Here is a 26,859-nt window from a genome sequence, read left to right as displayed (position 1 = left end):
AGACTAGGGGGAGAGGGGGGCTGGCAGAGCTGTACTTACCTGTTCTGCAGCTCCTGTCAGCTCTCTCCTCCTCCGCGCCGTCCGTTCAGCACCTCGGTCAGCTCCCAGTGTAAATCTCGCGAGAGCCGCGGCTCTCGCGAGACTTACAGTGTGAGCTGATAGAAGGAGCTGCACGGACGGCGCAGAGGAGGAGAGAGCTGACAGGAGCTGCAGAACAGGTAAGTTACAGCTCTGCCAGCCCCCCTCTCCCCCCCACTGAACTGCCACTGGACCACCAGGGAAGGAGAGCCCCCCTCCCTGCCATGTATCAAGCAGGGAGGGGGGACGAAAAATAAATAAAAATATAAATAAAAAAATAATAATAAAAAAAATAATAATAAAAAAAAATAATAATAAAAAAAAATAATAATAAAAAAAGGGGGTATAAGGACCACTGTGGGGGGGGGGTATAAGGACCACTATGGGAGGGAGGGGGTGGGATAAGGACTACTATGGGAGGGAGGGGGGGTATAAGGACCGCTATGGGAGGGAGGGGGGGTATAAGGACCGCTATGGGAGGGAGGGGGGGATAAGGACCACTATGGGAGGGAGGGGGGGGGATAAGGACCGCTATGGGAGGGAGGGGGGGTATAAGGACCACTATGGGAGGGAGGGAGGGGGGGGATAAGGACCACTATGGGAGGGAGGGGGATAAGGACCACTATGGGAGGGAGGGGGGGATAAGGACCACTATGGGAGGGAGGGGGGGATAAGGACCACTAGGGGAGGGGAGGGGGAAGTAAGGACCACTAGGGGAGGGGAGGGGGAAGTAAGGACCACTAGGGGAGGGGAGGGTAAGGACCACTAGGGGAGGGGTGAGTCAGGACCACTGGGGGAGGGGGGTGAAGGATCACGGGGGTGGGGAGGTAAGGACCACTGAGGGAGGAGGAGGGGAGGTCAGGACATATGGGGGGGGGCAAATATCCTTGCACCGGCCCTGCACACACTGCATTCATACACTGCATTCATACACACACTGCATTCATACACACACTGCACTCATACACACACACACTGCACTCACACACACTGCATTCATACACACACACACTGCACTCATACACACACACACTGCACTCACACACACTGCATTCATACACACACACACTGCACTCATACACACACTGCACTCATACACACGCTGCACTCATACGCACACACGCTGCACTCATACGCACACACTGCATTCTTTATACACACACTGTAAATAAATATTCAATTAATATATTTTTTTTAGGATCTAATTTTATTTAGAAATTTACCAGTAGCTGCTGCATTTCCCACCCTAGTCTTATACTCGAGTCAATAAGTTTTCCCAGTTTTTTGGGGAAAAATTAGGGGCCTCGGCTTATATTCGGGTCGGCTTATACTCGAGTATATACGGTAGTTCTGCTTATTTCTGCTAATACAGCAAATATTTTTAAGTGAAATTATCCCTGTTTTCGATATGCTGCTATTTTTTAAAACAAAATATGTAGTCTTTTCAGAATATGTATTTAAATTGTAATGTGTTGTGGTTGTCATTGTAGCCATTAGAGGTTATTAATAATTGTGACAAAGTTCTAAAAATGCCAAAATCACCCTAAAAACGGATGTAACCTTCCCGCTACCTGATCCAGTAATACACACAATTGCTGTTTATACAACTTTCTATACCATGCAGTAAATTTTGAGAGATTTTTTTTGGCTTTGTATGGTGATGCCTCCCGATTTTCCCATTATAGCTCCTGTTTTTCATTAAGAAAGCTTATCCTTTATGTCTAGCAGTGTCTGTGATCAACACCTGATTTTGTTGATAATGGTAAAAGAAAGGGAAAGACTTACTGCAGTTATTACTAGAAGGAAGGAGACTGCAAAACTCATCCTATACCATAGGTATGGAAATGGTATTTAACATTGAAAAGAGAGTGCATATTATGTTTAATTTAGCATGATATGTCAATAACTGCTGCCTCCTACTCATGTCAAGTAAAATTTCCATGTACGAGTGCCGAATTGGCTAAAGTGGATGCTTGTACACAGCTCTTTAGTTCAACAACATTTAATTGAACCAGAACATTGTTCCATTGATACGTGTATGAAATGCACAGGCTGGAAAATGAGGCATGTAATATAATCGTTCTTTCCAGAGACCAAACGTTGACTTCCAAAACAACAGCTTAAAATGTTGTAGACTTAACATTGGCCATGGAATTCCCATTAGCAAACAACTACATAAACTGCATACAAGCAGAGATGTTCCTTCAGTCACTTGCCAGTAATACAGCAGCACCCGAATTTATAGCAGTATTTAAAGGAATGTCAACACTTGGTGGCCACTGGTTATCCCTGTAGACCAGGTTTTTTTCCAGGGATATAATTACGGATGTGACTTGAAGAAGCACCATCCCTTTTAAAACTTCACTCAATTTAATTTTCCATTTACTTACGGAAAAGGGATCTACAGCTACATAACGTTTACAGAGAAATGTATTGCACAGATTTAAAAAAAAAAAATACAAAAACATACAAATCAGAAGGTAAAAAAGTAGACTCACATTATGAGAGATATTTTTAAAGGGGAAAAATTGTAGAGTCAGATGAGTAATAATAAATAAGTCAGGTATTTGTGCATAAGACCAATATTTTATGCCAATTAATTGACCCAGTTCATTGAAAAGACATACAGTAACAAATGTGTATGGAAATGTAAAACTACAAACTTCTCACGTAGTTCTGCTTATCTGGCTAGAATTTAAATAAAAAATGTAAATGTAAATGTTTTTGAGTGTAAATGTATAGCGTGGGTCACAGTTATGAAAGCCAGGTTCTGAGATCACAGTTTAATAGTCAATACTTAACCTGTAAGGTAAATGATTGGAGAAACTTCAATGTAAAGGAATAATATCCACAACAGGTAAGATGACTGGAGAAGTAAATAGATACAGTAGGAAAAATGAACGCTGACAGCAAATGGCAGCATTCCCTAATCTAAATATAAAAATACAATTTGTAATACTCATTGTGGAGAGTAAAATACAAAATAAATGTCCCCTATTTCCTCTGCCAGAAAACATCTTTTCTATCTTTCTCTACATTATATAGGTGATACATGTTATATATAGGTGTAATAACTGATTTAGATAATCACTGATCAGTTCCACCTTTCTTTTTTTTTTTATAAATTTATTTATTATTAGTTTTTCTTTTATATAAACATCACATATAAACATATCATACATTGCGTACATGTCATACATATCATACAATGTATACAAACAAGTACAAATAAGGACATACATAGAGACTAGAAAACATATAACAAAGTTGACCATCCTACCCTGTTTTATTCAACTCTACCCTTAAATTACATAAGATTAGATTAAATTTCCACTCCTTCAGAAATTACCAATCAGAAGTTACCAATTAATTACAGCACAGTGTTTATATTTCAGCGTTTATTTCTCAAGGACCTTTAGCCAATCATCCCAGATCTCATATTGTCTAATATTAATACTTAGATTAGAGGCTTTTCCCTTTTCCATTCCCCTTTCCATTTTACATTGAGCAATAATGGAGGGGAGGAGCGATGACGTAGGACGGGAGCGCCGCACGGACGTGCACGTCCTCCTCGTGGAGATGCTGACGCCCCAGGAGAGTGAAGCAGCGGGAAGCCCCTGAAGCCCTGGAAGCCCCGAGCAGCCGCGCCTAAAGCCGCCTGAAGCCGCCTAAAGCTGAACCCGCATCCCGCAATTGAAAATTGGCCGTAGCCCAGCCTCACCTGCTGCCCAGAAACACCCGACGCTGAGGGACCGGAGAGCTGATAGAGAGCCAGAACGCCTGAGAGCACGAACGCCGGCGGCTAAAACGCCAGGCATGGATGGTTGGAGACAGGCTTCCCCTGAGCGTAAACCGACAGACAAGTGAGTTCGGGGAGTTAGGGGAGTGAAACAGAGGAGGTAGAGGCCCTGATGAAGACGGGCAGCCCCATATTTAGAGTCTGAGCTGCACAAAAGGCTGTATAAAAAGGTGCCCTATAAAGCTTAAGACTTCAAGACTTATAGCACTCGGGCGGACGAGTAATACTTTGAAGTGGCTGAAAACATACTATTCAAAGAACCATACAAGTCAATTGCTTAAGATAAGAAGTACTCCTCCTGCACATCCTTTTGAAGATATATAGAAGCACCTGGGAGGAGCAATACAAGCAAGGGGTTTCAGTAGAGCGGTAGCTTCGGCATTCAATATAAAGAGCTGAGAAAGCGGAGAGAGGGGCAAGAGAAAGAGAGGAAAAGAGAGAGAAAGAAAGGGGAAAGGGGGGCTCCCGTAAAACAATAGATAAATAAATAAAGGAGTATCATGAATTATGAATCGTAAAATATAAGAAATATAAGGATTAAGTGAATTTGGATTGAGGAAGATATTAGGTTGCTCTAAGCTTTAAGCTGCATAATATATTTTAGCGCAACTAAGTGAACCTAAGTGAACCTGGCTAAAACCTGGCTGAAGGAGGATAGAGAGAAAGGGGAAAATAGAGGAGAAAAGAGATTTTTTTTTTTGCTCGCCATGGCTTCAAGGAAAGGTCAAGACAGTAAACAGCTTACTAAAAGAGACAGAGAAAAGAAACAAGAAGGCAAGACGGGTAGGAGACTCTCCTTTTCAGCGCCGCTGTCAACCCAGAAACAGGAAATTGATCATCAGAGTGCATCAGATTCCTCATCTCAATCACCTAAAGAATCTGTGAATTTGTCGCCAAAGAGTTTACCAAAAAGGAAACTATCCTCTAAAGAATATAGTTCGGAAGAACTACATACCTATCTCGAGTCCTGCTTTGAACGACAACTAGATAAGATTAAGAATGGGATCCATGAAGGTCTCATGGAATTTAAAGCAGAGTTAATACAGTTGGAAAAAAAATGTAAGCACAATGAAGAAAAATTGGAAGCTCTGGAATTTCAGCAAGTCTCTGCAGAAGATAATATGAGAAAAGCAAATCAAAAAATAGCGGAATTGGAACTCAAAATCGCAGATCTTGAAGACAGGTCTCGGCGTAATAACTTAAGAATCCGAGGCATTTCAGAATCTGTCAATAATGATACACTGCAAGACCACATAACGGAGCTCCTTGTGCAACTAGGCATACAAATGACAAATCCATTAAATTCCCTGGAAAGATGCCATAGAATTATGAAACCAGATTTTGTGGCACAAGGGGAGCCTAGAGATGTAATGATCTGCTGCTCGACATACAAAATGAAAGAACAAGCCTTAAAAGCAGTTAGATCCATTAAACTGAAGGACCCATATAATAACATCTGGATTTTTCCGGACATTTCATTCTATACTAGGGCCAAAAGAAAACCGTTTGCACCATATACTAAGATTCTACGCCAGAAGAATATTAGATACTCCTGGAGGTATCCCTGTAAATTAATAATTTCTTACGAAGCAAGGACCTACTCTTTTTCAGATCCGATGGCAATTTCAAAGTGGTTCAGACAGCAGAACTTTGATCAGATTAATCCAACGGAGGGAGATAAAGGCTGAAGCGGAGAAGATAAATATTACAATTTAGAGGACTTTTTTTTTTTCCCTTCCTCTCTTCCCCAATCCAGAAGACATCTTCAGAAGGCATAACAGGGAAAGAGAGGAGAAGATGAGGGACAAAGAAGAGAAAAGGGAGGAGGGGAAGGGGGAGGAGGGGAAGGGGGAGAAGGGGATGGGTAGGGAAAAATGAAGGTGATTGTAACTCTAAAAATATAAATCAGATATTCTTGAGGTGATAGATATTACACTGGACACTTTATATGATATGAATCACCAATGGTATTAGGAGGATAAATGGAGTATAGAAGGAACAAATGAAACATAGATGTATTGCAATGATTATGTGTATTTTAGAAAAAGGGGAAACAAAAGGGTAAGGGGAGTAAAAAGAGGAATCATAGAACTTACTTAAACGAGGTCACTTAATATTTGTAAAGTTTGAAGATTTAAAGATATAAAAAATGAAACACATGAGTACACCAAAGGGAAAGGGTTGTAATGGAAAGAAAGGGCAATAGGACAAAGTTAAGTACGAGGAAGATACTCACTGATGTGATAGATGGTTGGTTTTTTTTTTTTTTTCTTATAATGTACACGGGATATAAGGGTGGATGCACAAATTGAAGTTAATGCCGATCACAAGATATTTATATGGATTGATAGATATTGATATTGGCCACAGATAGAATGAAATAGGGATGATAGTAGAGGCCTAGAGAAGGATAAATGATTGTAAATGGAGTATATACAAAGATCTGATTTTTTGATGAAGGAAATAGACCCTTTTTTTTTTCCTCCCCTTGTCCCCCCCACTTTATGAAGTCTTATAACGGCGGGATAACCAGGATTACCTACTTTAAAATTACTCAAAAGGCAACTTAACGTAATATGATTAAAATACTCCCCAAAGAGGGCAGTTCAGCATCAAAATATTGATCCTGATTAGGATCTATTTGGAGGCTCTGTGAAAAAGGGTATTCACAGGACCATCCACACTTCCTTAAGGGATGACTAATGCACATTTAGTGTGCTTTGTTTGTGATTTATGTTGTTTGGTTTGTCATAAGTTGACACAGATGGTTAGGAAATACAAAACTCAATTACATAAGTTAGAAGATAAGATAATAGAATATGGAAAGAGAAGGAAAAAAGTAAGATCAGAAATATATGATTAATGTTGTCTCAATAAACGCACAGGGTTTAAACTCTCCACAAAAAAGGAGACTATTATTTGAACGTGCAAAAAAAAGAAAATGCGCAAGTTGTAGGGGTACAGGAGACCCACTGGCGGAGAGTTGATAAGATAAAATTTAGCTCTAAAGATTTTCCTATGTTAGCTTGCTCCTCGTATAAAGATAAAAAAAAAGAGGGGAGTAGGTATTTTTTTCTCATCTGCACTAAACTTCTCTATAAAGCATGTGAAAACGGATAAAACGGGCAGATGGATTATTCTTATAGGCACAATAGAAAATCAATTATATACAATTGCGAATGTTTATGCCCCTAATACCTCTCAGATACCGTTTTTATACAAATTCTTTGCCCAATTAGAGAAAATTAAGCAAGGATGTACTATTGTTATGGGCGATTTTAATCTAACAATCGATCCTAACCTAGATAGAAGCTCAGAAAGAACTAAAAGCCCCTCTAGAAATGCTATTAACTTGGCAAAAAAATTCCGCAATATTATTCAAAACGAAGGGCTTTATGATTATTGGAGGATTTTTCATCCCTCAGAGAAAGATTTCACGTGTTTCAGTAAGACGCACTGTTCATACTCAAGAATAGATTTCATATTTGGAGATCGTAGCTTACTGGAACATGTGCAATCCACAAATATAGGTACAGTCACGTGGTCGGACCATAATTTGGTCAAAATACAGTTAAAGAATAATATTTTAAAGCAAAGATCAGATTGGAAATTAAATAATAAGTTATTAATTTCTAAAGTAAATAGGGAACAGATTGCTAAGGAGATAGATATATACTGGAAGGAGAATGATAATAATGAAGTGCCTTCTGACATAAAATGGTGCGCATTTAAAAGCGTTATTAGGGGCCATCTAATTAGTATTGAAGCTAAAGAGAAGAAAAACAGACAAGAATCCCTATCTAGTTTATATATTGAATTGAGCGAATGCCATAAGGAAAATATCGATGCTCCCGGAAGAATTATGTCAAATCAGATTAGGACCATAGAAAATAAAATTAATGAAATTTTGCTGTTTAGAATAAACAGAAATTTACAGACTATGAGAACGAACTATTACTACAGGGGCAATAAGGCAGATAAGATCCTCACCAATAAAGTGAAGAATCAACAAAAAAATAAACTAATTACAAAAATAAAACAGGGAAACGATACCATATTAGATCCCAAGAAAATCGGAATGGCATTCAGAGATTATTATTATAATTTATATAACTTACCGACGATAGCACCCCAAGAGGATATAAACAATTATCTCCGGAGTATTCATATCCCTAGACTTAACGAGCTACAATTAGATCAATTAAATGCAGAGATATCTCTGCAAGAAGTCTCTGACTTGATAGATACTATGAAAAAAAACAAGGCGCCAGGCCCAGATGGGTTCACGGATTTCTTTTTTAAAACGTATAAGGATAGACTGACCCAGGGGTTGGCAGAATGTTATAATTTAGCGATTAATACCAGCAAATTACCCAAAGAAATGCTGGAAGCTAATATTACCCCTATTTTAAAAAACAATAAAAATCCAGAAGAAATAATTAATTATCGACCTATTGCCTTATTAAATAATGATTATAAAATCTATGCCTCAATTATTGCGAATAGAATCAAGAATATAACTCCTTTCTTGATTGCTGAAGATCAGGTGGGGTTCATACCAGGCAGGACATCCTCGAATCATATTAGGCGGATATTAAATATATTCACTAAGATCCATGAGAATAAAATCCCTTTCCTAGTGATGGCCTTAGATGGAGAAAAGGCATTCGATAGGGTAGGTTGGAATTTTATGTACTCAACATTAAAAGCCTTTGGATTCGCCGGCCAGATTCTTTCGGCAATAATGGCCTGCTATTCTTCACAATCTAGCAGGATAGCTGGAGGGGGGATTAAGTCAGAGTGGTTTATGTTATCAAATGGCACCCGTCAAGGCTGTCCTCTCTCTCCTCTACTATATATCCTAACGGCTGAACCCTTGGCATATGAAATACACAATAATATCGATATAACTGGGTTTAAAAAAGGGGACAAAGATTTTAAAATAAGTCAATATGCCGATGATACTTTGATAACGTTAACCAACCCAAGTAAGTCAGTTCCAGTTGCTATGCAAGTAATTGAAAGATACAGTTACCTGTCAAATTATAAACTCAATGTTCAAAAAACACAGGCATTATCCTTCTATATGGAAAAAAAAAAGAATTGCAACAGCTAAAACATTTTGCCTTTAAATGGGAACAAAAGGGATTTGTATATCTAGGAATTAACATAGTGAAGGATCCAGAGAATACAATGAAGGCCAATGTAATCCCCCTTATTAGAGAATGTACTCACTCTCTGAAACAATGGAACGCCTTGCAGTTATCATGGTGGGGAAGGGTTAATTTTATTAAGTCATATGTTTTCCCCAAGTTTATTTATCTATTGAGGATGATTCCTTTACAGATGCATCCCCAACGGCTTAGACATGTGAACAAGATATTTAGGGATTATATTTGGTCTGACAAGAGACCTAGAATAGGCCAGGATCTCTTATACCTGAAGTATAAGGAAGGAGGGATTGGTTTTCCAAATATTTTCTTGTACCACCAAGCGGCACAGTTGATGCATACTCTCCCTTTAATCAAGCAGCACCCGATCTCACAAGATTGGTTTAAAATAGAAGGGGCAAATATTACAGATCCATATAATAACGTCAGATTAATGTGGCCCATAGGAAAGAATAGTAGAAACAAAAATGTAAGATGCGGGACGGACAATTTGATAACTAGATCGCTTTTAAAGTTTTGGCTACATTTTAAAAAACTCTCTGACTTGAAAAATAAAGTTTTACCTGCTCTGACATTTAAAAATTTAGACATTTGGATGGAAAACATGGATACGTCTGAATGGATTAGATTGGGTGTTAAAAAACTAGCGGACCTATTAGTGGAGGGGAAGACGATGCCCTTTGCAGAGGTACGCAGAATATATGGTATTCCCTACTCACAATCATTTAATTACATTAGAATTAAAAGTTTTTTGCAAAGCGCCCTTGGAAGTAATACGAGCTCCATCTCATTATTTAAATTAAATGCTCTGATAGACTCAGAGAAAAATACTAAAATACTAACTAGATGTGTTGAGATTATAAAAACAATGACAAAAACTGTATACCCTATAGCTAAAAGCAAATGGGAAAGAGACCTGGCAATAAAAATTGATATAAAGGAATGGTACAAGGCTTTACAATCAGTTTACTCCACGATACATTGCCTAAATATTAGAGAAGCACATTTTTAAATATTAAATAGATGGTACATGACTCCCAATAAGATTCAGAAATTTGCAAAAGAGGGGACATCTAGATGCTGGAGATGTGGAAATGAGGGAGCAAACGAAGTACATATATGGTGGGAGTGTGCACCAATCAAGGAAGCATGGGTTCAATTTATGGACCATCTAAATAAATTACTAGATATAACCCATTCCTGGACCCCAGACAATCTGCTTTTACACCTGAATTTACCGCAACTAACTAGAGATAAGAGGGATCCTCTAATTCAGGCTTTGATGGCCTTCAAAATGGCTATTGCCAAAAATTGGAAGAGGACAATAGTAGACCCATGGTCACAAATCAAGGCATCCAGTTCCACCTTTCTTACATATATGTTAGTGAGGCTTATATAACAGGTGACACTCGAGAAGTTAGAATATCGTGCAAAAGTTAATTTATTTCAGTAATGCAACGTAAAAGGGGAAGCTAATATATGAGATAGACGCATTACATGCAAAGCAGGATAGTTCAAGCCGTGATTTTTCTAAAGTACGATGATTATGGCTCACAGCTCATGAAAACCCCAAATCCACAATCTCAGTAAATTAGAATATTACATGCAATCAATAAAACAAGGAGTGTACATAGAACAATATCGGACCTCTGAAAAGTATATGGACTCAGTACTTGGTTTGGGCCCTTTTTGCAGCAATTACTGGCTCAATGCTGTGTGGCATGGAAGCTACCAGCCTGTGACACTGCTGAGGTGTTATAGAAGACCAGGATGCTTCAGCTCTTCTGCATTGTTCGGTCTCATGTCTCTCATCTTTCTCTTGGCAAAGTCCCATAGATTCTCTATGGGGTTCAGGTCAGGTGAGTTTGCTGGCCAATCAAGCACAGTAATCTCACTGTCATTGAAGCAGGCTTTGATGCTTTTGGCAGTGTGGGCAGGTTTCCTGCTGGAAAATGAAGTCAGCATCCCTATAAAGCACGTCTGCGAAAGGAAGCATTAAGTGCTCCAAAATCTCCTGGTAGACGGCTGCATTGACCCTGGACTTAATGAAGCACAGTGGACCAACACCAGCAGATGACATGGCTCACCAACTCAACACAGACTGTGGAAACTTCACACTGGACTTCAAGCATCTTGCAGTGTGTGCCTCTCCATTCTTCCTCCAGACTCTGGGTCCTTGGTTTCCAAATGAGATGCAAAAGTTGCTCTCATCAGAAAAGAGGACTTTGGACCACTGAGCAACAGACCAGGTCTGTTTTTCTTTAGCCCAGGTAAGACGCTTTTGATGTTGTTTGTTGTTCAGGAGTGGCTTGACAAGAGGAATACGACATCTGAAATCCATGTCCAGAATCCGTCTGTGTGTGGTGGCTTTTTATGCACTGACTCCAGCCTCAGTCCACTCCTTGTGAAAGTCCCCAACACTTTTGAATGGCCTTTTCCTGACAATCCTCTCCAGGCTGCGGTCATACCTGCTGCTTGTGCACTTTTTTCTTCCACACTTTCCCCTTCCACATAACTTTCTATTAATGTGCTTTGATACAGCACTTTGGGAACATCCAACTTCCTTCGCAATTACCTTTTGAGGCTGTCCCTCCTTATGGAGGTTGTCAATGATGGCTTTCTGCACAACTGTCAGGTCAGCAATCTTCCCCATGATTGTGATTCCTACTGAACCAGAGTGAGAGACCATTTAAAGGTTTAGAAACCCTTTGCAGATGTTATGGCTTACTTAGCTGATTAGAGTGGGACACTGTGAGCCTAGAATATTGCACCTTTTCACAATATTCTAATTTACTGAGATTGTGGATTTGGGGTTTTCATGAGCTGTAAGCCATAATCACCGCACTTCACAAATCACGGCTTGAACTATTTTGCTTTGCATGTAATGCGTCTATCTCATAAATTAGTTTCCCCTTTTACGTTGCATTACTGAAATAAATGAACTTTTGCACTATATTCAAATTTTTCGAGTATTACCTGTATGTATAATCTATATATATATATATATATATATATATATATATATATATATATAGAGAGAGAGAGAGAGATCAAATGTAGGAAAAGCACTCCAAGGACTTCTTTCAATGTTGAAAATAAATAACTAAACTTTATTCGGCAACTGCCATGAAAATCAACGTTTCAGTCATGTGTCAGGACTTTCGTCAGGATAACAGTGCATTGTAATTGTTACAGAATATATAGCAAAGTTACACAGTTCTAATCAAATTAAAATCAAATTTCAGTACATAAGGAACACCTGATGCTTACCCCTCAGCCTGTGTACCGATCTCCCTGGGCGCCAGAAAATCGCAGGCAAAATTGATTCTGTATCATGTATGCAGCAGCTGTCCAGACGCTGTCGAGACAGCGTTAGTTTACCCGTTGTCATGGCAACCTGCCGATTGTGAACCGATCGGGTTGCAGGGCAGTTCTGTACACAGGAGGCAGGGGTACAGGCATATTCAGATGGCAAAGCAGCTACCAGTGCTATAAACATGTAGTTACACACCAGTATGATTACTGAGCAAGGTCTTGGTGACATGTATATACAACTGCCTAACAATGTGACAATAAGGCAAGGCAAAATAGTTACCAGTGGTGTGCACATAGAGATGCACTACAACATAATAATTTAGCAAGAAAATGGCAAGAAAATAAAGATATCTAGTAGTGTGGCAATAAGGCGAGTTCGGTCAGCCCACACTCAGTATACATACTATATATAACATACTGCTTAATGGTATATGCATTATAACATAACGATCCACATACAGTCACCAAGTATATCCAGATAGGTGATAGGGGTATTAGGCTTAACAGTGTGACAGTTAGGCAAGGCAAAATAGCTACCAGTGGTATAAGCATAAAGATGCACTGCAGCCTGTATATTAAGCAAGGTATTGGTCAGAGTATAGAACTACCAAATAGTGTGGCAATGCGGCAAGACTGGTCGGCCCACACCCGGTCTACACACTGTGAATATCATACTGCTAATGGTATATACATAATAACATATTAGTCCATATAAAGACACCAGATACATCCAGATAAGTGATATGGGGTATTCGGCCCTATAATAAGAATGGGTACTGGTTGTATGGTGTCCAGAGCTAAACCTCCACAGCCCAGCTAAGGGGACACTATATGTCCAGCTTGTTGGCTTAGAGCTCTGGGCATGGGTGAAAGGGCGTAGAATAATCCCAGGGGTCATTTTTTGCAATTCGTTTTAGCGCTGGTGGGTAGGGCAAAATTAGTAACCACACGACTATTTACACGACTATTTACACGACTAATATGTTATTATGTATATACCATTAGCAGTATGATATTCACAGTGTGTAGACCGGGTGTGGGCCGAGGGGTAAGCATCAGGTGTTTCTTATGTACTGAAATTTGATTTTAATTTGATTAGAACTGCGTAATTTTGCTATATATTCTGTAACAATTACAATGCACTGTTATCCTGACGAAAGTCCTGACACAGGACTGAAATGTTGATTTTCATGGCAGTTGCCGTATAAAGTTTAGTTATTTATTTTCAACATTGAAAGAAGTCCTTGGAGTGCTTTTCCTACATTTGATCTCTATAAATTCTGCTGACAAGCACCGGGCTATATCTACAATTTTACAGGAGTGCAAGCATTGGACAATATTATATATACATATATATATATATATATATATATATATATATATTCTAAAAAATTTAACCTTTTATTATTAACATGTTACAAGGAAAGTTACAGAGACTCCATATAATCTTATAAATATATACACAGGGCTCAAAATTTCCACTTTCCCACTGATGAGTCATTGATAAGTAAAAATTAAGTCCCAGCAAGTAGAAATTCATTCTTGGTGTGTGTCCCATGGATCTTCAAGACATGTAGTGTTGAGTAACTTTTAGGCTTTTAAGTAGCATGGTTCATTTTGAGCCCTGATATATACATACAAAGGCACACACAGATACACAGACATAGACACAAGCACATATATACAGACAAATGCACACTTACAAAACCTCACTTATATATTTGCTTAGTGCACATCAATTTGATGTCCCAGTGCTCCACTGGATTACACGTTGCATAGTGTTCCATCACACCACTGTGCAATATGTTGTTTTTTTTCCCCGTTTAAAGGGACATCGCATTGTGCTACATAGGACAAACAAAACAAACAATAAATATAAATAGATTTAATAAAGCACATTATAATGATAATAGCTTTTCATAATTATGCACAGCATCTCCAGGAGTAATCAATTAATCCTGCAGCTCTGTTTTCTTTGTGGGCTATTCACTTATTATAGAATACATTCTAATTAAAAATAAGACAAAGTGCTTTACAAATGATATGGAAATTAAAAAATGGTGCCATGTTTTTTATTTCTGGCATCACTAACTGGTTTTCAAATTGCAACCAACTATGTTATAAACACAGGGTGTCTGGATCACACATTGCCAGGCAAGTAGCCATTCTTATAATCCCATATTTTGTTGCATTAGAAGCCAATGGAAAAGCGCTAAAAGTGGACTGAATAAACTCTCTCTCCAAAACAAGCAGCTGGATAAACAGAGGAGACTTTAAAGTGATACTTGGCAGAAAGGACAGATGCTGGTGGAATTGGGAGACTGTTAACTGTAAATGACACGAGAAAGAAACATGGAAATACTATTAAAATGCCCATATGTCCCTTGCTGGTTCACCTTTGTTTCTGATATGTCACTCTCCTGAAAATTCATATCCTTATGCGAATGTTAACCCCATAGGGGGCAAAGCAAATTATATAAAATCATGACAATCCTTCTGTCTTAGATGGTTCCCATGTAGAAATATTCTATAGTGGAATGTGCTTATTGAAGACACTGTTCGAAATAAGTTTATACCTCCAAGATAACAATGTTCAATAATAATTTCAATGAAGGTCAGAAGTACAGTCTTAAATGGAGAATGAAAATACAAAGAGTCATTAAGACTTCAGCAGTTTGCCACTGTGCAACACTTACAACAATCAAAGAACTTTCCCATGCTGTGTAAGATGACACAGAGCACCCTGATTTGTTGGTCGCTTCATTTACCTGTCAGAGCACTCTGATTGGTTAGCTTAAACCAACCAATCAGAGTGCTCTGAGCCAGGGGGAAGACAATAGGTCCCCCCTCCTTATTCTAATTTAGGGCCCCCACCTGCCGCTCAGAGAACGGGTGGGTGCTCGGGAGGGGGGGGGGGCACTTGGGGGGTTTTGGGTTTTGTTTTTTTAAACAGTGAGCAGCCACAGGTGGTATAGCGAGTAGGGGCAGAATTTACTAATACTAAGTCATCTTTAATTTAGGTCTTTCAGCCTTTTGGTAGATAGCTCCCTAATACCGTAGCTTATGTATATGACTGGATGAGCATTACTAAAGGTAGGAATTTGTTTTTATCATTATTTTTTTTTTACATTTACTTCATTTAAAAAAATACATTTTCTTTTAAGACTTGATGAAAGGAGCATTATCGTAAAATCCTTTTGAGGTGACACTTGTCCTTTAAGAAGGTAATTTGAAACCTTGTAACATCAGTGAGAGGCTGTCACTGGGTCATTTTACAACAGCCAATCTAAACCTTGGTGATAGGATCTCATCCTCAGCTAAGACTGATTGATATCTCTGTGCCTTCTGATTTCTTGTAATGTATTGAAAATATATATAACTCTGTATATTTTTACAGAATACGCATAAAACCAAAGTATACTTGAATATCCCAAGATGAAATTGAATTTTATTGCATTACTTTTCTTAAATCTGGAAAACAGTTGCATTTGATTTAAAGCATAGTTGAATAACATAAATCAGTGTACTTTTTTTAGTTAAAGATTTTTTTTATCATGTGCATTTAGAAGAAAAAAGGGGGTGACGGAAAATGGAGACAGGGCAAGATATGCATATTTAAAATCTAGAAAACATTTTAGGTTTTTAGTCAGGGTAAGGATATATGGATAATATATATAATTTACTAAAATTAATATATAATATTCAATGTAGTAAAAATGCCTAGTTGAAGATTGTCAGCAACTGTAGAGAGATTGCAGATGTCCTAAAGATTCCATTTATTGTCATGGTGATTGCTCCACTCTTAGAATTCCCTCCCTCCCCCCCGATTTCTATCAGCAACACTGTTGTAAGTTTCCCCAAATGTGAGGGTAAAGAAGTAGAGAGCTGAAATGTATTCACTGCTTAAAAGAAGCATTGTCATGTGAAAAAAAATTCGTGTTAGCTTTTTCTTCCAGAAATCTTTGTTTCTCCAGTATCTCCAGTAAAAATGAAATAATTCAAACCATTGCTTGAGGAAATTGAAGTTTTGATTGAACTGTAATTTTAACTAATGCGTACAAGCACTGCGGTGACTTTTCTGCACCTTGCTAAATTGTGGCCAGTAGAAAGGTCTGCAAACTGTCCATAAAAAGCCACAGAGGATTAGAATGACATTTCTATCCACCGAGGCATGATCTTGTTAATGGTACTTAGGATATTATTTTCAAATTATTTGGATTACAGCAGATTCTGAATGTCCAGGTTCCCATTAACACCACATGAGATTCACAGAGACTTCATAATTGTTTATATCATTTAAGGGAGGCAGCTATTGCAAATGAGGGGTGACAAGAAGATACTTATGCATAATTTGTATATCAAGCTGCACATGTGAATGCACAACTGCAAGCCATAAATATGGTTGATTAAAGGAGCACTCAAAACACCATAACCACTACAGATCTATGTAGTGGTTATGATGCCAGGAGTGCTCTGGTGGTCATATTGCTTTACAACAGTCAGACTTCTTACCATGCTTCCCGCCTCCACAGACTAGGGCTTAGCTCATTGGTTGAGAGTGATTAGCTGATGCTCTCAACCAATGAGCTAGCTAGCCCTGCACTGCAGTGCTTCATTCAAGAGAAGCTCCATTGACAGTAAGAGGCAGGAAGTGGAGGCCTTCAGACCCTGGGTATGGAGTAAAATCATTCTAGAAATATTTGTAAACTATAAATATTATAAAGATATGTAAGGTGAATGCAGAAATTGTAAATGCAGAAGAAATGGAAATAAAAATATTCTATACAATTTTTCCTGGCTATCAATCAAACAGAAACCAGTGACTGACAGCATCCAAGTATGTAGAAACATCATATAACCACTAAAATGCCAAAAGACATCACAGCTCATAATAAAACGCATAATATTCAATTAAATAATGCCTGTATCATGTTGCATTCACTTAGGCGACTTTTTTTGTAGATTAGTCAAATTGCCTTGTTTGTTTTGAAGAACTTGCTTTCATCAAGAACAATTCCTGATACTGAAAGAAACCAGATGTGGTCTAGCTTTTTAAATAAGAATCCCAAACTTGGCCCAAGAGTTATAGACCTGTACTTAAAAATTAGAGACGCCATTAAGACCATTGTTTACATACACTTTTAGTTGTGGAAGTAAGTTTTATGGAAGGCTTGTAATATCAGTAAAAAATCCAATTCGCATATTTTTCCAACTAGTTTGGCTAAAAAAAATAATTCTACATAATTTCTTCACAATCTCAGTTTAGGAAATAAACCATACAATGAGAAACTACTACCTGCTGCCTATTCACATGTACTTGTAAACTGACGATGATGGCACTCACAGATTTATTCACAATTCAAAGTGAATTTAAATTGAATTCAATGAAATTTGTAGGCAAACAGGCATGGGGAAAATATACTAGACTTGGCAAATTTTTCTCATTTGACTATTTTGTCCTAAAATGTTAAATTCACGTTAAATTTCTGAGACTTTGCACATTGGTATGTAACTTTGTGCATATATTTTGAAAGTTTTCTTTTTTTAAATGATACGTGGCTTTGTAAACATCTGTCATCAGCTATATGTATGTGTACTAACTTTTTCATTTACCTTGTGTCAGGCTTCAAGTTTTCCACCGTTGAGTGCGTCTGATTTGTAGTTGTTATGGACTGGTCTTTTCCCGGAGGTGCTCCGTTTTCTTTCGAAATAACCTCATATTCTGTAGGCATAAGAGCAGAACAAATGTATACGCATGTTCTGGCAAAAACTGTATATCTAAAGGACCAACATCCTCCATAAAGGTTTAAAGTTATCATGCTTTATCTCATAAAAGAAAAATCTGAAAATTCTACAATACTGATGATAACACATTTTTGAAGTAACACTGTGATAAATAATTTGCTAATTCATAAGAAGTGTAACCTGGCAGATGGGAAATCCAGTCACTTGCTTGGCTCTTCTGATTAGGGGATTTTTTTTCTTGCATATTGACATACTGTGGAAGCTCATACTACCCAGTTAGTAACGTTTCGTCCTTACTCACTCCTGACGACGGCATGTTAACACACCGAAACTCGCATCAAGCTATTTCTTCACCTTATTCAGAGAGCGACACTGTAGTGTTATCGAGAGTATTTCTACTCACTTTTCCGACACCCAGTGTCCGTAGCTAACTCTGAGCACTGTTTAGCCTTTCTCTCACAATTTTTTCACCTTACTCATTTATGTTAACCCATTCCTTAGTATTAATAAAGGTAGGACTGCCTTCCCTCTTTGTACTGGCCGTCCTCCTGCCCAGGACCCCTTAACTTTTAAGGGTTCCTTTCATTATATTTGCATTACTTTGAGGGTTATTCCCTTTCTCTAGGGGTTTGGTGGTGGTAGGTGTATCCTAATGCTTATCCAGGCTCCTGGATTGTACTCTTAACTTTTTCTCTTGCAAGTTACAGAGTCTGCTTGTGTATGCCTACACAGAAGATTTGTGCACTGCACAATATGTGTTTTACTGTAAAAAGACCAGGTGATGTTCTTGCCATAACGTTATCCTCTGAAATTGTGTTATATAAAAAAAGGACAGAAGCCCTTTATACATAAAAACATGTGTACACTGTTTCGTTGCATGGTGAATTATAGATTTTATCATGCAATTTATTGTTGAATAGAGTCAGCAATTCTAGGAAAATGATTAAAAAAACACAAATCTAGAAAAGCACACCAGGTGTGCTAAAGAGAAATGGGAAAAAGGGAGACAATGTTAAATGAATTGTGAAGAAATGGGAAATAAACAAGGGATACATATTAAAAATTAAAGAAAGGAGGAAAATAAATAAAGGGATACTAAAGGCATCAAAACAACTAGCCTAATGAGGCAGTTTTGGTGTATAAATCATGCCCCTGCAGTCTCACTTCATAATTATCTGTCATTTATAAGTTAAATCACTTTTGTTTCTGTTAATGAAGCCCTAGCCACACTTCTCCTGCCTGTAATGCACCCAGCCAGCATGAAAAAATAGTTTCAGACCTTATTTATTTTAGAATTTTTGTATCTCCTACCTTGTTAAAGGGACATGTAGGCACCCAGACCACTTCAGCTCATTGAATTGGTCTGGGTGCTGTGTCCCTTTTGCACTTAGTGCTGCAATGTAAAACATTGCAGTTCCAGAGAAACTAGAATGTTTACATTGCAGCTCTAAGCCCTCAGTGGCTGTTATCTAACGCTGAACGTCCTCACGCTCTTCATGAGGACCTTCAGTGTCAGCTTTTTCCCCGTAGGAAAGCATTGATGAATTATTTCCTTTGGGGAAATCCTAATGCGAGCACGGGCTTCGGCAGAGGAGTGTGAGCGGAGCCTGACTCAGCGCTGAGAGGCATTGGCCCTGGATTCAGGTATGTGACTGTATTTAACCCCTTCAGGGCCGCGGGAGGGGGGCGCGAGGGAGAGGGCACTATAGTGGTAGGAAAACGGCTTTGTTTTCCTGGCACTATAGAATCCCTTTAATTGAACTTTATTCACACACATGAGGCTTCTGCAGGATATAGCAGGCCACCAACAGAGCAGAAGATAAGATAAGATAACATACATTAAACAAGCTGTGTAATTAAACATAAATCTATCTTTACAGGAAGTGTTTAGGAAGGTTCTGTAAATCACATTCACATTCAGGTGTGATCAGGGCTGTATAAACAAAGTGATGTAACTAAATAATAGAGAATTGAGCAATAAAGTTGTGCTGATGCCTATAGTATCCCTTAAATGAAAGTTAGGAGTCATAAAACAATGGAGATGAGATTCGGCAAGTCATGGAATTCATGAAAGAATACGTTTTTTTATGATGGAATTAATATGAAATTGGGGCACTGCTGGTGTAAGTCACCGAGGGCAAAAAGGTAGACTGGCCCATATCAGACTGCAGTGGGAACTAAGAATATAATTGGTTTGTCTTCTGTCAGATATTTCCTCATAGTATTGTTTTACTGATTAACTAATTACTCAACCTATATTGACAGGTTGACTGGACCCTCAATAGATTGCAATGGAGGAAAACAACATGTTATGTCTTTCCTGATTGTAATTTAAGTATTCCAAACTTCTTCACCACTGGAAAACAAAGTAGAAAATACATTTTGCTCCTATTACATATGTCTTTAATCGATAAATATATTTGGACATCTAATGCAGTGTTTCCCAACCCAGTCCTCAAGGCACACCTACCAGTCCAGGATTTAAGGATTACCCAGTTTTGTCTAAGGTGTTTTTAGAAAAAAAAAGAAAAAACACCTTAGACAAAACTGGGTAATCCTTAAATCCTGGACTGGTAGGTGTGCCTCGAGGACTGGGTTGGGGAACACTGATCTAATGATATGTTTCTAACTGTATATAATATAAACTAACTGATGTGGTGTACCAACCTGTGACTGTGTCATTGTCATTTGGTTCCCACTCCAGAATAACAAAGGACGAACAACCCTCCACCGTCACTATAGTAAGGTTGGATGGTGGGTTCTGCGGAGGCATGGTTGCTTCTTGGTTGCTAGCCTCCTCTGTCGGGAAATGCCTGAGACTTTCAGTTATAGAACATGGGATTTTTTCGTCCTTGCTCATATACTTGACATGGGGTGCTGCAGGAACCATTACACAAACAGAAAATATTAGCAGGAATATACTGTAAGTAGATGTAGTCGTGCGTGTATGGCCTACAGGCCAAACTTAGGCATTCATTTAAAAAACTGTTAAACTGTAGACTCCAGAAAAATTTGCAGCAAAACTAGAGAATGTGACAGATAAGTGTGTGTGTCAAAATGTACAAAACAGCACGAAACAGCAAGAAAAAACCTATAACTTAAATATTTGCAGAGAGCACATATAGCTGTAGTGAACATTCTGCATATTCCAAGTAATTAGGTTACCACAAGAGCTTCACAAATCCATTTTCTAGTGAAGCACACATGTAGTATGATTTATCATGTGACTGTATCCTGGCTTCTCCTGAGCTTGTGGTTCTGGCTTGAAGTATTCACTGGAAAAAACATTTATGGGTCTTCCTACTTCACATAAAGTTAATCCTCCACCCAAGAGAGATAATGCAGAAAGTGGAATCTTAATCAGACCCATTCGAGCAATAAATCATACACAACCTGTTTATATTGGTTAGGTTTTTGAGACGCATTGTTACAAATTTACATTAAAAATCTGAATTATTGTAAAATGTAACATGGCTCTTTTAATGTTAAGGGCTACATCCACCAAAAGGTTTTTAGAGGCTTAGATTGTCTTATGCCAATCCTTTAATGAGATATAACCTGTTCTATTTTAAGAAGACAATAGGCTGCCAGATGGGAATCGTTACTCATGACACACACACACACATACTGATATTAGATCACATTTTTTGGATGTTATTCAACAAACTATGAATCATTAATATACACTTTTGTGTGTACACAGTTATGGGACCCATCCACTAGCTTTGAGATTTAAAAGGGAATATTTTTCATCATGTGATCATTGGCTTTTTGGAAAGCAATTGTAGTGGAAGGTAGCTAAGAGCCGAGTGGGCAGAAAGTAGAAAAAATGGGTCAAACTGCAACCACTATCTTTATGGACTCACAAATTCTTTTATGGCCAACTGTGTCAAACATTGAGCCAGTTTGCCACTGTTCACAGGTGAATCACTGCAAATCAGTTTGCCACATGTTCTTCCCAAGGAAAGTTAATCATAGACACTCAAAATGGACTTTAGCAAGACTGTAAAAAATGAGTTCATTATAGTGAACCTCTATTATAGTCATTATCTGGTTGTTACCATTAAGTTAGGGTGTTTTGAGGACAGATTGAATTCAAATGAACAGATTCCATGTTTTGCTTACAGCAATATATCGCAACATTAAAAACATAGGTCTTCAAGATCAAACTTCATACCTGTGTATCGGGTTTTGCCCAGTGCATCAATATCTGATTTTGGACTTGGACTAAATACTGTGGTGTCAACTGAAATAAGATAGACAGCAGTTATGTAGAAACATTTGTGACAATGGAATACAAAGTGTCATTCACTTGCTATTCATTTGATTCCAACTTGGAACACTAAAACTTTATAGTGATTTCCTATATAGAGATGCATTTCTGCTCCTATTGTTCATAAAATGACTCTGTAGGTTTCACCTGGCATTGAACCGGCTTTACCAAAGCCTTAACATACCAGACATTTACCGATATAAATACTGATGTATCACTGCATATTTCAGGTTTAACTCCTGGGTAACCTGCTGCTGATTTAAATTGCATTGAACTTTGCTACTCTAATTTCAGTCACGCCTGCATCCAGCACTACATTGTCTTTATATAAGTTTGTTTATTGCTTTGTATTCTGACCTGGTACCCCATGCTATGACACCTGTTCCCAGTTGTGTCACACTAACAGCTATTTTAATTCACATAGATAGGTCTCTAAATAAACCCTCTGCATTCATGTTTTATTTGTTCTATTGGGTAAGCTTTTTGGACACCTGTTACTTGAAACATAATAACTTGAATCAATGGAAAATTCCACCATGAAAACTAACGAATAAAATATGTGCCTTGGATAAATACTCATCCCATGTAATGTGTCAACTCGCAATATGAAAAAAAATAATCTTCCTATTGATTGACAGCAAATGAAAAGTGTTGCTCTAATATATGTTTTGTCCATATGGGGAATCCATTAACTACCGTAATCAAGGCAAGGGCTATAATGAGTTTATTTAGTCACAATATGCAGAAATCACCTCTTTAAAATCAAATAATAGAGTAATAATTTCATTCTTTTAAAATTTGTAAATACCATACTTTATAACTTATCTATTTATTCATGCGTATTCGTGATTTTCTGTTTTCCTTTTTTTTTTTTCTTTAATCATAGTTTGGCACCAACTCTGACTTTATAAAACAGTCTTTGCCAATGAGGGGTATGAAAGGAAAACCCAGATGACTGAGATCATTATTATTATTGGCTAAAAAGCTGTTTAATGGTGTATGTACTCTTCAGAAGTTTCTTTCTTTTTTTTTTTATATTGTTATTTCTTTGAATCATTGTTTATGTTCCTGGCCGTAAAAGCTTACGGATTTTGCAGAAGACCTTTTTAATGTAGAACTGGAAAGCAAAGTTTTCAACTACAAAAACTACATTTTTCCAGATTATGCTCTTCATTTAAAAAAAAATATATAATTTCATATTCTTGCTTTCACTGTACTACCCGTGCCAAAATAATATAGCTCAGATACTGACTTTGCTTTCTCTGTTTTCATATTTTTAAAAGTCTTGTCACCAGCAAGGAAAATTTACTCCCAAAACATTCATTGTCAAAAAAACAGATGGGTTATAAAAAAACAGATGGGTTTATTTTGAATATATTTGTTCATTTTATTTTTAATTATGTTTATTTTTGCCAACCTATTAAATATGTAAAGAGCCACATAGTTACCTTTTTCTTGCAATCTACCAATATACCCACCACCCTTACCTCTATATGTCTTTCCCCAGTTTCCAATATTACTCCATTGTGCTACCAATGTTCTCATTGACATGTACCATCATTCCCCAAAAATAAGACCAGGTCTTATATTAATTTTCCACCCAAAAAGTGCACTAGGTCTTATTTTCGGGGGATGTCTTATTTTAGGTAAAAAAGGTAGCAAGCATGTGCTAGAAATCAGGTCCATATTTAGGTGAATTTCCCGAACATAGACCAGTTTCCTAGTGCATGGAATCCTAAAAATCAATGTACAAGGAGACTTCCCCGAACATAGATTAGCTTACTAGCGTATGGAATCCTGCGAATCTATGTTCGTGATTAGCGAACTAACGACTAGGGCTTATTTTTGGGGTAGGGCTTATATTACGGGCATCCCCGAAAATAAGCTAGGGCTTATTTTCGTAGGATGTTTTATTTTTGGGGAAATAGGTTTATGTAACTTCCAATCTATCTTACACACAGTGGATAAAGGCTATAACATATGAAGAGTATATTGAAAGTCCATGAGGTTTTTGTAATTGACAGTAACTAATGATAAAAAAATTAAAATAAAAACAACAACAGATTCCTGTAATCTACAATTATATAAAATACCGTATATACTCGAGTATAAGCCGAGTTTTTCAGCCCATTTTTTGGGCTGAAAAAACCCAACTCGGCTTATACTCGAGTCAATAGTCTGTATTATGGCAATTTGCATTGCCATAATACAGACTGGGGGGAGAGGGCGGCTGGCAGAGCTGTACTTACCTTTCCTGCAGCTCCTGTCAGCTCTCTCCTCCTCCGCGCCGTCCGTTCAGCACCTCGGTCAGCTCCCAGTGTAAGTCTCGCGGCTCTCGCGAGACTTACACTGGGAGCTGACAGAGGGAGCTGCACAGACCGCGCGGAGGAGGAGAGAGCTGACAGGAGCTGCAGGAAAGGTAAGTACAGCTCTGCCAGCCCCCCTCTCCCCCCCACTGAACTACCAATGCTGGACCACCAGGGAAGGAGAGCCCCCCTCCCTGCCATATATCAAGCAGGGAGGGGGGACGAAAAAAAAAAATATAAATAAAATAATAAAAAAAAAATTAATAATAAAAAAAAAGGGGTATAAGGACCACTATGGGAGGGGGGTTGGTATAAGGACCACTATGGGAGGGAGGGGGTGGGTTAAGGACCACTATGGGAGGGAGGGGGGTATAAGGACCGCTATGGGAGGGAGGGGGGGTATAAGGACCACTATGGGAGGGAGGGGGGGGGTAAGGACCACTATGGGAGGGAGGGGGGGGATAAGGACCACTATGGGAGGGAGGGGGGGATAAGGACCACTATGGGAGGGAGGGGGGTATAAGGACCACTATGGGAGGGAGGGGGGGATAAGGACCACTATGGGAGGGAGGGGGATAAGGACCACTATTGGAGGGAGGGGGGTATAAGGACCACTATGGGAGGGGGTGGGATAAGGACCACTATGGGAGGGAGGGGGGGTATAAGGACCATTATGGGAGGGAGGGGGGGTATATGGACCACTATGGGAGGGATGGGGGGGATAAGGAACACTATGGGAGGGAGAAGGGGGATAAGGACCACTATGAGAGGGAGGGGGTGGGATAAGGACCACTATGGGAGGGGAGGGGGAAGTAAGGACCACTAGGGGAGGGGAGGGTAAGGACCACTAGGGGAGGGGTGAGTCAGGACCACTGGGGGGGGGAGTGAAGGAACACGGGGGTGGGGAGGTAAGGACCACTGAGGGAGGAGGAGGGGAAGTCAGGACATATGGGGGGGGGGAGGGGGCGGCAAAAAATGTTTTGCCTACGGCGGCAAATATCCTTGCACCGGCCCTGCACACACTGCATTCACACACTGCATTCATGCACACACACACTGCATTCATGCACACACACACTGCATTCATGCACACACACACTGCACTCATACACACACTGTACTCATACACACACGCTGCACTCATACACACACACATACGCACACACTGCATTCATTATACACACACTGTAAATAAATATTCAATTAATATATTTTTTTTAGGATCTAATTTTATTTAGAAATTTACCAGTAGCTGCTGCATTTCCCACCCTAGTCTTATACTCGAGTCAATAAGTTTTCCCAGTTTTTTGGGATAAAATTAGGGGCCTCGGCTTATATTCGGGTCGGCTTATACTCGAGTATATACGGTATATTGAATTCGGTATGAATATCAAATTTTTAATATTTAAATATGCTTTATTCATATTTTTCACATGTATAAATCAATACCTATGAAAAATATAAATAAAGCCCAACAATGATTGTCATATTATGCTGCAGGGGACAAAACAACGCTGATTAAACAACTAAACTCATCTCGTCATTATAATTAATATTATGAATTTAAAAAAACGTATAACAAACCAACTATATACTTACTATTCTTGCTAAGCGTTGCAATGTAAACTTGATTTGTTTTGCAAGCTTATATTCATAAGATTACATATTTGACCTCCTATGCAATATGCAAACAGTAAAAAAAAAAAAAAAAAAAATACTAGGCAAATCATTTGATAATTGTGATGCCTGGTTGCCATGGTGGAGATGGACATATCATTACCCAGAGTATCTGGTTAAGAAGTAATTTTTATGGCACGGTGTACAAATATTTTGGTGAATGAGTAGGTCTGTATCCTTGTAACCAACTCCATTTCATACCTTAACCTGCCCTGTTTTGCCTGGAATAGTCCTTGTCAGGACATATAAAAATATGAAGGGGCAGATATCTGAGTCAGATAGCATAAAAAGCTACTAGTGTTGATATGTGTCAAATTAGAGCTCAGAACAGGCTATAAAATACTTTAAATACATTTAATAAAAAATTGCTGAAACCCCCCCCAACCTGATTCCTTGTTTTTGTGAAATTCAGCATGTCCCAATAGATATCCCAGTAGAGTTGCCTGGGCTTCGCAAGATGCAAAATAAAAGATCTAATGTAAGATTTAAAAAAGG

General features: G+C 38.5%; 1 protein-coding gene across 1 annotated transcript in view; it reads right to left on the bottom strand.

Annotated features, from left to right (window-relative positions):
- Positions 1-26,859, bottom strand: part of ABI3BP (ABI family member 3 binding protein) — a 416,270-nt gene that overhangs the window by 51,144 nt on the left and 338,267 nt on the right. Inside the window, exons 65-67 of the mRNA XM_063457646.1 lie at positions 22,286-22,354; positions 20,776-20,985; positions 17,977-18,085 (exon numbers count right to left, since the gene is read on the bottom strand). Of these exons, the coding sequence (XP_063313716.1) occupies positions 17,977-18,085; positions 20,776-20,985; positions 22,286-22,354 (388 nt within the window). The remainder of the gene's footprint in view (positions 1-17,976; positions 18,086-20,775; positions 20,986-22,285; positions 22,355-26,859) is intronic.

The sequence above is a fragment of the Pelobates fuscus genome, chromosome 1 (assembly GCF_036172605.1).
Source record: "Pelobates fuscus isolate aPelFus1 chromosome 1, aPelFus1.pri, whole genome shotgun sequence".
NCBI lineage: Eukaryota > Metazoa > Chordata > Amphibia > Anura > Pelobatidae > Pelobates > Pelobates fuscus.
Note: the sequence above shows the minus strand (reverse complement) of the source record. Positions and strands in the feature narration are given on the sequence as shown.